This window comes from Glycine max, chromosome 9 (assembly GCF_000004515.6).
Source record: "Glycine max cultivar Williams 82 chromosome 9, Glycine_max_v4.0, whole genome shotgun sequence".
In the NCBI taxonomy this organism is placed as follows: domain Eukaryota; kingdom Viridiplantae; phylum Streptophyta; class Magnoliopsida; order Fabales; family Fabaceae; genus Glycine; species Glycine max.
Genome location: NC_038245.2, coordinates 45,479,528 through 45,492,416, shown reverse-complemented (window position 1 = coordinate 45,492,416; position 12,889 = coordinate 45,479,528). Strand labels below are relative to the sequence as shown.

Sequence of the window (12,889 nt, the reverse complement as noted above, 5' to 3'; positions counted from 1 at the left end):
TTAATTAACTGCTCGTAGTTAATTAGAGTTCGTCTGGGTTAGCTAGCTTTTTCTATTTTAGTTTACACTGCAACTGTATTGGGGTTATTGTTGGTTGCAATTTCCAGTTATCTTGGTATGAATTTATTGTATTTTGTAAAGACATGGTTAAAGTCAATTATTGCTGATCAATAGTATAATAAATAGTTTGTTGTATAAACATTAATATTTTTTAATGCTAGCCACAAACTTTAACCTTAAAACTAACAAGAGTTACTCACAGATTCTCCAGGCCTGAGAAGTTGAGAATTGGTGTACAGTAGAGCCCTCCCAGGGTTTGCGAGTTAGGATAAGAGAATTTGATTGATTAGTACTTGAGCATTGCATTGCTCTTACGACAATTGAATATTGAGCAGTTATGGAAGGTGACATGATGAATCTGATCAAGGTGTGCCCCTCAGTTGTCATATCTTTATGCTACTGTTATTGGATCCGCAAATTGGTCCCTCCAGGAATAAAAAGACTTGTGTTTCTTCTTCCCATCATATGCTTGTACATTTTCATTCCTCTCAGCTTTTCTTCTGTACACTTGACTGGCACCATAGGTTTCTTCCTCGCCTGGCTAGCAAACTTCAAACTCTTACTCTTTGCTTTCGATATGGGACCTTTGTCCTCTCACCCATTAATCTCTCTTCCACGTTTTGTTGCTGTTGCGTGCTTCCCTATCAAGATCCAACAAAATCAACCTCGTCAAAATGGTAAAACCCCACATCCAAATCCATCTTCAATGATACGGTATGCCATAGAGGGTCTTGCTTTGGGCGTTTTGCTGAAAATCTATGACTACAGTGATCGTATTCATCCGAAAGCGATAATGTGTATGTACTGTTTCCACATCTACTTTTTGTTGGAAATAATCTTAGCCATGGTTGCAGCCATGGCTCGAAGCATGATGGGGTTGGAGCTGGAGCCACAGTTCAATGATCCACTGAGCTCAACCTCACTGCAAGACTTCTGGGGGAGAAGATGGAACCTCATGGTCACCAGCATCCTGCGACCAACGGTGTACGATCCCACATTGAAAGCTGCAGTGAATGTCGTGGGTCCCAAGTGGGCCCCACTACCAGCGGTGTTTGGAACCTTTGTGGTTTCTGGTTTGATGCATGAGTTGATACTGTTCTACATGGGGAGGTTGCAGCCCACCTTCTGGATGACGTGGTTCTTTGTCCTACATGGGATCTTCCTGACGGTGGAGATTGCGTTCAAGAGGGCCCTCACAGCCAGGTGCCGGTTGCCGAGGTTTGTGTCGGGGCCATTGACCGTCGGATTTGTCTTAGCCACCGGCATTAGCCTGTTCCTGCCGGAGTTCATACGGTGTCAGATTGATGTTAAGGCGTTTCAGGAATACGCTGAGTTAGGGCAGCTTCTAAACAATCTCACTTGCGGCATCTTTCATAATAGTAATCTTTAGGTGTGGGGATAATATGCATGTTTCGAGCATATTTTTATAAGTCGTCTTTTATCACTACTATGCGATTCATTTCTTATTTAATAAACAAGCATTACCTATTAAATGATGCATGCCTCATTCTTCTCTAATACTTACTAGATTTATAATTTTATTGATGATAATAAAAATTACTTGTATGTTAAAATGGAAAATATTCACCTTTTTTCATGCACTTTTTTCGTTTTTAATGAAAGCATTCAGTGCACTGAAAAGACAGAATTATTAAAATTTAAATGTGTCTTTATGACAATTGTATTAACATTACTTTTTCCGTTCCATAATAATCGAAGAAAAATATTATCATTTTGATTATTTAATATAACATTAATTATTTATAATATTAATAATATAAGAAATAAAAATATAAAATAAACCAATGATGATATATAATATTGTTTTTGTAAAAAAAATTTATTCTCTTTCATTTAGATTTTGTTAATATGTTTGAAACAACTTGGAATGCAAATTATAATAAGATGGAAGACCAACATCAAAACTGATCAATCGTATTTTTTACAACTTTTTTAACTGGAACTCTTTTTTAATTAGTGAACATTTATATTGATTCAGTTTTTTAAAAGTTTGTAAATCATAAATCAATTATAAAATCACATCTTTAAAAAAATTTAAGTTTTATTTTAATTATCTTAAAAGTTACACATATCATAAATTATAATAGGTTGATAATGTAAAAAAAAGTTACATTAATAGTGTATAATAATTAAAGCACAGTTTAATTTCTTAATCAATTGAATTTAGACAAACTAATCTATTTAAAATAAAAGACGACCAAATTCAGAAATTAAGTGTATGACCATATTAATTGTATCTATAATAACATAATACTACCAAACATAAGTAGAAAATAATGTGATAATTTGACCATATTAAAATAAAAATATGTAGAAAATAATGATGAAGTCGAAGCTTTTTGAGAAACAAAAATATCCAAATGGTGGATTGCTTGTATTTGGGTTTGACCCGTGGATGAATGAATGAATTGTGAAATTTATAGATCTAAATTGGAAATGAAATTTGTAGATCTATATAAAAAGGAAAAAGAAAAATAAGGAGAGAAAAAAAGGGAAAAATTGTCAAAAATATGACCAAAGGTGGTCGAAGAAAAGGGGATAAGGAAAATGAAAAATGAAATTGACAAATTAGTTCATTAAACATTTTGATGAATATCCGGTGAGCAACAAATATTTTTATGATATTTTTGTTTTGACGTATCACATAAGCGGATTCATTAATGTAAAGATATTTATCCCACCTTTTATATTTTGGGGAATTAAATTTTAATTTTTTTTATCTTTTAGAAAGAATTTATGAATTTCTACATTTTCAGAATGAAAATGACTTTTTTTTTCTTCATATAAGTCCATTAAAAAAAACATTTTATCCCTTTACTGCCGAACATACTTAAAAAAAAATCATCCCAAAAGACAGCTTTTTTTTTTTCTAAAAAAATGCTCTAAATTTGTCATGATCAACAAATTTGTGAACTAAGTTGCCATAGAATTAAGAGATTCAGAAATAAATTGTATAGATGGAAATTTCCCCGGACTAAATACAGGTGGTCACTTTTGAAGACCAAATTATAGATTTACTCTTGTATAAAAACAACTAAAAATTGCTCCACCTTTGTAGCAGTATGGTATATGAATCACAACCACTAGTCCACTACAACTATGAATTTAACTCCTTTGAAACAGTGGAATTGTATTTTAGGTGATAATTGTAACAACTTTATTGTTTATCATACATTTGTATGAATCTTATCACAATTCCAACTGTTAGTTTAGGTTCTAACCAACGGTTATAATTATACTTCTAAAGTGCACCACTTCCTTTAAATAAGTCATATCCCTGCATCAGTATTTTCATGCTACATTAACGTTTCATTCCTTACTTCAAGAACCAAGCAATGCATATGGTACAATACTACAATATTCTCCCTTCATGAGTCCATGCTCCACATACCCAATAGCTGGTTTTAAATTATAACCTTTCGTCACTTATATACTATACAAAGACCTTACTACAAGAACCAATCAATGTCTGGTACAATTTGCTAGTACTATCAAATATAGAAAAATGCTAGCTACGCACTCTTTTTAATATTCTTTATTATAAAAAATTATAAAATTTGGAGGATCTCACTTTTTACTTAATGAAATCCACTTATAATTTTATAATTTTCAATAAATTTTAACTAATAACACAAAATGTGTTCTTAATATTTCTCTTATGGCCTATGTTTTGCTATTTGAACTTATTACAATTACATAATCAAAACACATACATTGTGGCAGTTGGATCACAATGGATCCAAATGCCAAATAATTTCTAAGTGAGCGCAGTCGAGTGAACCTTTCACTCTATTCAGAGCCGCTTGTCTGTGTCGCAGCAGTGGTAATGATGAATCTTCACTTTGCTTGGAGAGATTGTCATTTTGATTTTTGCGGGGAGCTCTCCTTGAGAAAGTTTTCCATTTTGATTCAAATACACTAGCTACATTGATGAAATAAAACAAAACAAAAATGCATCAACTTCTAAGTTGAGAAATTGGCAATGCTGAAATCCTTTACAGATCTTTTACATAGGAAGAGCATCCTAGTCAATTCAGTAAAAGATAGCTGGATTATAATATTGCAAGGATGGCTTCGAGGTATTGCAAAAGATTAAAAAAAAAGAAGACAAATTAGGGTTTGTCATTACAGCATAAAATTGGGTAATACTGTAAAAATTCCCCGAATTACCAATCACCAGTAAATTAAAGGGGCTATCAAATAGCCAACCCTATGGAAAAGATACTTGTGATACTAAAAATGATAACAGATCACAGGGTAATACAGTAAAAATGAGAAATATAAAAACATATAATTATCTTCTTATTTCTCATCTCAACACTAGCTACATCAGATTACTACAGCGGGGAAAATTTTATTTTAGTACACATAATATAACTTAAATAATTTAGGTAATTCGGTTATTTGTCAATTAGTTAAACTGCTATCTTTTCGGTTATCAATATATTTCCTCACCCTTTTTTTTTCTAATTTGTATACCTTCGTCTCATGTTGGTATCTAAAACTAAAAGGCTTGAGATTCTTCAATATCTCTTAGGCAAGACAGTGTGTGGGTTACTGTATGACTCTTTGGCTGGATTTGATGATGGATATGAGGAAGTGCAAGCAGTAGTCATGTCAGATGAAGGGACTGGTATTACCAACTCAGGAAATTGATCAACAGAGGAATCTGTGCATAAAGAAGGTCCATGATAATTGTTATGCATACTTAGTTGGTACACTTAAATTATATAGCAATCATCTGATTTCTTCTCTTTTAATACTCCTTTTGACTTGAAAAGATAGGAATTTAGCTTCTGAGTTTTTATCCCAATGCTAAAGTTAGTAAATTTACAGGTTTTGCTCTATTTTTTGTAGAGTTTCGATACATCAACAGAAGATTGGAAGATGATGTAGAATTGGAGCAATGCGCTCAGCGCGCCATTGCACGCTCAGTGCGAGAAGCCAAGTTGGGAGCCAACATTATCATGCAAGGGCACTTAGTGCACATCAGGAGGCTTAGCGCATGGTCTCTTAAGCTAGCTGTACTATGCATGTACGCTAAGCGTTAGCACATATTGATTTTCGAAAAGCATGATTGTGTAGCGTTTTGGAGGATATAAAAGAGGTTGCACTGTGCTTTTGGAGGGAGTGGGCAGCAAGGGCACGTCTGAAGCAAAACACTCACTTTGGAACTCTTCTTCCATTTCATTGTTTCATATCTTGTTTTTGAGCTTTTCATGACAATGAGAGGCTAAATTACACATTGTGGGGGGTTGGATACCAAGCATGATTGTGTAGCGTTTTAGTGATCTTTACTATCCATATGTTATTTCAATATTATTGCTTCCTTTCTATATTTATTGCTTTGTTTATGGTTTGATCACTCATTTGCATGTATGTTATAAGCTTTTGATCATTGGGAAATGTTTTTACCTTAAGAACTTGAAGGAGCTTCTAAGTAATCCATGTCTAGGGATAGAATGATGTTATTTAGTCTTATTTAAGCATTTTTATTCTTAAGCAAATCATTTGGCTTAGCTTTTAAGGGATTAGGAGTGAAATCAAGTGATTTAGGCACTTTCACACGAGGGATCATGGTTAGAGTAGTTTAGTTGATGAAGATAATAGTTGAAATAACTTTAAATGGTGAAAAACCCTTAACATTGCATCAAAAGTCACTTTGGTAGGCCAAACACCCAACATTTCTACAAAAATCTGAACCAAGAATCATTTTTCACTTCCAAGTGTTTGTTTTTCTTGTCTCTTGCATCTTGGTCTGCTTTTATATCCTTATTTATTATTAAACTTTAGGTTTCTGCACTATCACTCTGAAAAATATTTGTTTTTAGTCATTCTTTCATTTAAAATTAGATATATACAAACTTTGAGTACAATCAAAGTTCCTGTGAACTCGACACTCTGTCTTACAGTTTAATATTACTTTGACAAATTGATACACTTGTCAAAAAGTTAACAGTCCACTCTCTACAAGTTATACAGTTTGTAACACTTGTGACCAATAGGATAACCCACAAACACATCAGGGACTGCCTTAGGAGTGAGGACTGAATTTAGTCCTTTGAATGGGTAGGGTGGATGCAAAGGATTGACAACCGAAAACCCTTACTGCCCAGTAATCTGACTCCTTTTGATACAACAATTGCTATGGAGAGTTGGCCTTAAGTAGAGGAGAAGGCACTCTATTAATAAGGAATGGTGTTGAAGTCAAGCATTTAGCAATCACCCCCTAAAACTGATAGGAACTGGAGAATGAAACATTAAAGATCTGGCCACATTTAACAATTTTTTTTTTAATTGACAAAGCTCACAACAATATGTTTGGTAAAATTAGCTTATAAAGTACAAACTAGCTGATTTAAGTCATATTGAATAACATCATAGGTTATATCAATGGAAGAACAGGAACTGTAAAAATTGATCAATTAGTTCCCTCCAATAATTTTTATATAAGTCCAACTGAAGGTTTTATTGAATAGAGGCAGAAACCAATTGACTTATATGTTCAAAGCACCTAAATAGCATTTTGATCCTTTATATCTTCTTCACAATAAAGGGTAGAGTTCACATATGATATAGAAATTACAATACAACTGCATCAAGATTTAGCAGGTGACTAGTCACAAATAGCACCCACCAAATAGAAAAACATCAAAGGGAAAATAGTTTTTTTTTTTAAAAAAAGCTACAAGAACATATAAGTAAATTAATAATTTTCTTTCTCCGAATAAGTTGAGCCAATAACAACGGACAAACAATCATGTAGTATCATGATGTAAATAAAAGAACACAAAAAAGTAGACACATATACCTTCACTTCGGTCTGTAAAACCACAAATTATGCATGCACAAATCCAAGGTCTTCCAGCACGGGATGCCTTTGCACCACCTTTAAGTTCACCGTTATGCTGCTTCAAACTACACCAACTAAGATAAGTACAAATCAAACACCTATTTCTTTAAATTGAGGGTAAATTGCAGACATCAGCTTTGTAAATGGAACACATCAAATTGAGGGTAAATAAAAAGCTATAACAAAATAAGCTAGACCAAAAGAACAAAATTTGAACGGGGTGTATGACAACACATTAACGTCATAAAGGAAAGTAATGATTTACTTTTTTTTTTTTACTGAATAGTGATTTACTTTTTTTTTTTACTGAATAGTGATTTACTTTTACATTGATTAACCTCTAACTTAACTAGTGTCACAACTCAAACTGCAATTTTCTTAGCAGAATCCTAGGAAATTTTACACTACAGAACAGAAGTATTGTAATTTCCCTCGGAAACAAATCTAACCCCAAAACTAATCAGATCACTGACTAATTTTAATGGGGAAAAAACATAGACACACAGATACAAAAAGTACGATACGTCGCATCACAGAAATGCGATGCAAAACATCAAAAGGAAAGTAATAAAATAAAATTCAGCACCCATTGGACAAGATGACAATTAGACTACAATTTAATTGAAAATGAAAATTACCGGCGAGGGAAATTGTTTGTAATTCCAACGTAGGTTTTGATAGGATGGTTGGTGGAGAGGATGAGATAAACAGACCATGACTCTGACTCTGACTCTGATTTTGGTTTTGGTTTAGCGTTGAATTTAATTTCTGATTTTGTAGGAGATGACGATTTGGATAGTTTAGGGTTTGAATTTGGGCGTTTGATGGAACGAAATTGCGTAGATAGCGTTCCCATCATCTACCGTTGTACCGTTGGAAACAACAACGTTGTAACAAAAAAGGAACATATGTTCAAATTTTCTGTCTCGGCTGGAAGAAACTAAAGTCATAAATAAACGGATAGATGTGAAAGTGATAAATAATGTCAGAAACAATAAGAAGAAGAAAAAAGAGAAAAATAATAGAATAAAAATGAAATCCAGCTAAAAAAAATAGAATAAAAATGAAATGAAAGGTTAGATAAATATCTTAATAATAACCCTAACAAAAGCAAAATTTAAATAAGTTTGAGAAAGACTGAAACAAAAATTGACAGAAAAAAAAAGTTAAATTGTGTTTTATAATTTTTAAAAATATTTCCAAATAGATTTAAACAATTTTTTATCAAAACATAGTACCACATGAACTTTCTTCAATAAAATATTAAGGCATTATTTGAATGAATTTCTTCATAAACACTTAAAAAAAAAAAGATAAGGAGGTAGAAATGTATGAAGCTATTTTACAATTATAAGTTAAAATTAATTTATATACATTTTAACTTTTGGAAAAGCTAAAGAGCTTCTATAAAAGTTAAATACATAAGTTTTTTTTTAAAAAAATTAAGTTAAAAACATAAGTTGATTTTAGCATAAGGGAGAAATTTATTTTACCTTTTTATTCTTTTTCTCTTATATGTTTATAAAGAAATTCATTCAAATAAAACTTAAATATTGAATGAGTTTATTTAAACTTATAAAAAAATAATTTTAAAATAAATATTTTTATATAAGTAATTTTTTAAGAAACAAATATAATTTATTTCTTAAAATAAAAAAAATCTTTTAAGCAGAAATAGTTTAAGCAAATATACTGAAAAAAATAATAAAAAAAATACTTATTTTATTAAAATAAACATTTATTTCAAAAAATAAATATAAACAAAAACTGGCACATCATTTTTCAAACTAAAATCATATAAGAATCACTTTGTGTAAAACTTTAGTTTTTTTATTAAAAAAAATGCATAAACAATCCCATCCTTTTCTTGATATAAACAAATAAGAAAAATATTAGTGATACAGTATCTAATACATTTTTTTATTATTGGTTGAAATGTAGTAAAAATCTAAAATTATGTAAACCATATTCTATAACTAATGAACCTACTGATAATTTACCCAGTAAAAATTTACTCTACTTATTTTTGAGGAATTTAAATCTTAGATTATATATATATATATATATATAACACAAGTAATATCAAATATTATAGTTTGCTAAATTTCCAATAAAACTCTAGTGTAATAAGATTAAGCTAAATTTAAGACTTAAGATTGATGGTAAAGAAACTAAAATTTGAAATTATGTATACGGTTTGGTTTACAAAAATAAATGAAAGACAGGATGTCATAAAAATTATTATTTTTTATTAATTTCTTTTTAAAAAATCATGAAATTGAACAAAAGGAAAGGGGAATAAAGCACGATAGAAAAAATAAATAAAAAATATTAATTAATAAACCAGAGAATAAAATTTTACCTCACCCTTAGTGTATCTCCAATGAAAAAATTTTAAGTGAATTTCTTAAATTAATTTTTGTAGTCCTCACAGTTTGTTTTTTATTTTCACCGTGTCATGTTATTATAACAAATTCATATATAATTTTCTATTTAATTATGATGTTTTTATATGTCAAATAAATATTATTTTTATTGCTGAAAAATAATTTCTTACATAAAATATAAATTTTATTTTTAAAAAACTTTTTCTGTTATGTAAATTTTGCTCCAATGAAAAAAAATAATTTCTTCACTTAAGGAATCCTTAAAAAAAATCCCATTGAAAGATGCTGCTATGTTATCTTGTCTCCCACGTTAAAACTTAAAACTAGCATCACCAATATAGCTAATGTCACAGTCGCCATCTACTGTTGCGTGCCGGATATTAGAACCAATATATATTTATGAGATTATTTGGCATGTCCTGTACTGATGGGTAATGTTTGCAAGCATACGACAATGGCAACTGATTCTTACTATATAGTTAATAATTAATGTACATGGATCAATCAAAAAATAATAATTTTAAATGAACATTATTTCCTTGATACAAACTGAATCTGAGAGGATAATTTGACAGCGTAGGCTCATCATTTCATTGAGATTTGGTTGCCGAATTTCTCAACTTAGATCGATGGTTGATGTAAGATCTTATCCTGTCCCAAAGGGAGAATGTGGATTCGTAAAATCTGACCATCACTGATTTTGTTGAACCTTCTCTGATAAATTCTAACTCCCTGGCATTAGCTTGTTTCAGACTGTCTAGGCCCTCAAGCAGTGGCAATGAGATAGAACCCTCAGACTCTAGATTTCTGATCCACCCACGTAGCAAGAAATTTATGACCTACCATCATGTATTAATTACAGATAAACCAACAAAATGGTTTCTTCATCAAACTTTCAAGATTTAAACTACTGGTTAGTGAGGAATTGTATAGTATACCTCAGGGACTTCATCATGAGGACAGTGACCAGCAGGGCTAATTTGATAATATGAAGCTTCAGGCACCTGCCTTTTAACCTGGTGTCCCCAAAGTGGCCTTACCCAGGGATCTTCTTTTCCATACATTAGGCAAATTGGCACATTGCTTTTTCGACATCTAAATTGCAAATTAACTTAAAATCATTAACTTGGAATGGAACCATAAATATAGATGGCATTCACACAAATCTTATACTAGTTTAGATATGTAGTACTATCTACCCTGATAACGCTTCACTGAAAGATAATTCGGCCCGGGGAGCAAACATAATTGAAGCAAATGCTGCTGCTGCTGCAGGATGCCTTGTGGTTTCAATTATGCGTGAAAATACACTATCTACATTTGTTGAATTCTCTGCATAAACCTGATTAAGTACCTCAGCAATACTTGCAGGATCACTAATTTTCTCCCACCTAGAGGGAAAAAAAACATTACTCAGTCAAAACACTGTCCAACGTTGAAAGTAGTTACAAAGGTTACTTTCTCAAAATGCATTAACAAGGCATTTATCACAATTTTAGAACAACACAATTCTTCTAGTGAAAAAGTTTAGTTTGGTCTTCTCAGATAGAATACTTGGTCTATTAAGCAGAGTTTCTTACTCTATCATCATTCACATAGGAATGTGACAGCGGGTTACAATTACATAAATGAAATGTGCCATAGAAGTTCAAAACTAGAAGATTGAAAACATGTCTTCCTATAATGCATAAATGAAGCAATGAATAAAACAAGTGATACTTACACCAACTCTGTTAGTCTCTTTACATTAGTAGGTAGTGGAAATGTTCCAGCCCATGGAAAAAATTTTGCTAGACCAGGACTCTTAATTGGATTAGGAAGAAACCCCCAAAAAGGAGTTGCATTAAGCAGTGTGACACCTTTCACTAAATGAGGGTTACGTGCCGCAGAATACAATGCAACATATCCTCCCAATGAGTTGCCCACAATGTAGACTGGTTCACCAATGACCTGCAGAAAACCAAATTGTGTCATTAATCAACGGTCAATATCTACAAACAAGGTACCTCGTCAGTAAACTACACAAAATCAGCTATATGTTCTTGATCTTGACCAATCTATATGTAACATATACTCTCAAATTTTTTAAATGGTACATTTTTCAACACTCTGAGTAAAACATTAACTGAAATGCAAAACCAGATGGCTGCAATCAAACAGCATGTGACTAACACTAACCTCTTCTATGAAGTACCGAACTTGATCTTGCCATAAATCAATAGAGTATACAAGCTTAGTGGCCCATGGTTCCGTTTCATCTCCGAAGCCCCATGAAGAAGCATTTCCATCTGATGTAACCCCTTCCTTATTGTAGTGAGGAGCCGGATCTTCAAAAGGCAAGGACAATCCCTGGCCTAGGAAATCCAGTGCCCATACTCTAGTGTCACGCCCCAAATCTCTCAGTTGCTTCTCATAATGGAAAGAGCCAACACCAAAACCAGGAAGAAAGAGAACATGTGGGGAATCCACGTTCTCACACCCTGCCTTCTCATAGTACACGTTAAGCTTAGGCTTCCATTCCCAAAAGCAACTACTTATTGGAGCACCATTTGACCCATCTGGCAGACCTGGAATGACAACTTTGTTAGTAGCAGGTTCTTCTACCCCTGCAATATCTGCTACATCCTCTTCACCACCAATCACATAGCCATCGCAACTTTCACTATAGGCCTTGCAATTGGTTCTTTTGGACCCTTCAAGAGCACTCAGAGACCCAAAATCTCTTTGAAGCTCCTTATTAGTATCATGAAATCTCACTGACCCGCTTCTAGAAATGGTATTGGTATAATAAACTCCACCATTTCCAACACTGGGAAACCTTGATTGACGTGAATTCAAGCATTTGTCAACCAATTTCCACTTCGAATCCACTGCTTGACTGCATGGTCCAGATCCATATGAGAGGATTTCCATGCCCAAAAATAGGATTCTGCATTGGCCAGCCAGCAAGTGATTTAGTTACAATTTCTTTGTGATTGTCATAAAAAACGGACAATGAAAGAAAAAAAGTAAAATGGATAGGTTGGAAGTCGAAATTGAATTGTTTCTTCTATCAAACAAAAATTAGTGAGGACTTTAACTGTTTATACGACGCCTTTCAGAAATATAACCAATTATGTAGCAAGGATAGAACAAAAAACAGAAAAACAAGCCTGGATTCGGAACACATCAATTTATAGCTCTTTTTTTTTAGTCATACATATTTAATTCCAACGAAAATGTCCATCTTTACAACCATAGTAAAAACAGTGCTAGCCACTATCAGAAATTTTGTATACAAATTTTCTAAAAACTGTACCCTTTAACTTAACGTAGGAGGTGGCACGAGATTCTGCTTCTCTCTGAAATCTCGGTGTTTATAAGGAGATTCAGACACGTTCCTCCTTGCTTGGAGGCTCTTATTCCTTCATTAGACAAGCCAAGAAAGAATCTTTTTTTTTCTTTTCTTTTTCCTGATTATTTCAGCTTCAGCATCATGTTGTGAAGAAGAAAATTGAATAAATTATTGCACGGAGGTGAAGCTGTCACACACAAGAGACACAACACAACACAACGCAGTGTCTGACAA

General features: G+C 32.5%; 3 protein-coding genes across 5 annotated transcripts; 1 reads left to right on the top strand and 2 right to left on the bottom strand.

The window, feature by feature from the left end:
• Window positions 1–1,547, top strand: LOC100803390 (acyl-CoA--sterol O-acyltransferase 1). Its single transcript, XM_003534332.5, has one exon. It carries the CDS (start codon window positions 398–400, stop codon window positions 1,448–1,450), a length of 1,053 nt encoding a protein of 350 aa, XP_003534380.1. The 5' UTR covers window positions 1–397; the 3' UTR covers window positions 1,451–1,547.
• Window positions 1,548–3,369: 1,822 nt separating this feature from the next.
• On the bottom strand, window positions 3,370–7,897 carry LOC100805152 (structure-specific endonuclease subunit slx1). 2 transcript variants are annotated; one of them, XM_003533452.5, is made up of 3 exons: window positions 7,573–7,897; window positions 6,893–6,999; window positions 3,370–4,003 (listed from the first exon to the last, which is right to left on the bottom strand). In XM_003533452.5, the coding sequence occupies exons 1-3, from the start codon at window positions 7,791–7,793 to the stop codon at window positions 3,810–3,812; spliced, it is 522 nt and encodes a 173-aa protein (XP_003533500.2). In that variant the 5' UTR covers window positions 7,794–7,897; the 3' UTR covers window positions 3,370–3,809. The 2 variants fall into 2 exon arrangements, with proteins under 2 accessions (XP_003533500.2, XP_006587691.1); XM_006587628.3 differs by having other exon boundaries at window positions 6,893–7,008; window positions 7,573–7,887.
• A 1,863-nt stretch (window positions 7,898–9,760) lies between these two features.
• Window positions 9,761–12,889, bottom strand: LOC100802865 (putative pheophytinase). 2 transcript variants are annotated; one of them, NM_001358947.1, is made up of 6 exons: window positions 12,620–12,793; window positions 11,500–12,250; window positions 11,045–11,271; window positions 10,521–10,712; window positions 10,260–10,416; window positions 9,761–10,160 (listed from the first exon to the last, which is right to left on the bottom strand). In NM_001358947.1, exons 2-6 carry the CDS (start codon window positions 12,232–12,234, stop codon window positions 9,912–9,914), a joined length of 1,560 nt encoding a protein of 519 aa, NP_001345876.1. In that variant the 5' UTR covers window positions 12,235–12,250; window positions 12,620–12,793; the 3' UTR covers window positions 9,761–9,911. The 2 variants fall into 2 exon arrangements, with proteins under 2 accessions (NP_001345876.1, XP_040860748.1); XM_041004814.1 differs by having other exon boundaries at window positions 9,771–10,128; window positions 12,620–12,889.

Excerpts from the sequence above, each read along its gene's own strand:
- LOC100803390 (XM_003534332.5), top strand. The coding sequence starts at position 398 with ATGGAAGGTGACATGATGAATCTGATCAAGGTGTGCCCCTCAGTTGTC.
- LOC100805152 (XM_006587628.3), bottom strand. The coding sequence starts at position 7,793 with ATGATGGGAACGCTATCTACGCAATTTCGTTCCATCAAACGCCCAAAT. Across the intron at positions 7,009-7,572 it reads ACAAACAATTTCCCTCGCCG|TTGGTGTAGTTTGAAGCAGC; the intron begins GTAATTTTCATT and ends TACTTATCTTAG. Across the intron at positions 4,004-6,892 it reads TTTTACAGACCGAAGTGAAG|CTAGTGTATTTGAATCAAAA; the intron begins GTATATGTGTCT and ends TCATCAATGTAG.
- LOC100802865 (NM_001358947.1), bottom strand. The coding sequence starts at position 12,234 with ATGGAAATCCTCTCATATGGATCTGGACCATGCAGTCAAGCAGTGGAT. Across the intron at positions 10,713-11,044 it reads AAGAGACTAACAGAGTTGGT|GTGGGAGAAAATTAGTGATC; the intron begins GTAAGTATCACT and ends TTTTCCCTCTAG. Across the intron at positions 10,417-10,520 it reads TTCAGTGAAGCGTTATCAGG|ATGTCGAAAAAGCAATGTGC; the intron begins GTAGATAGTACT and ends TTTGCAATTTAG.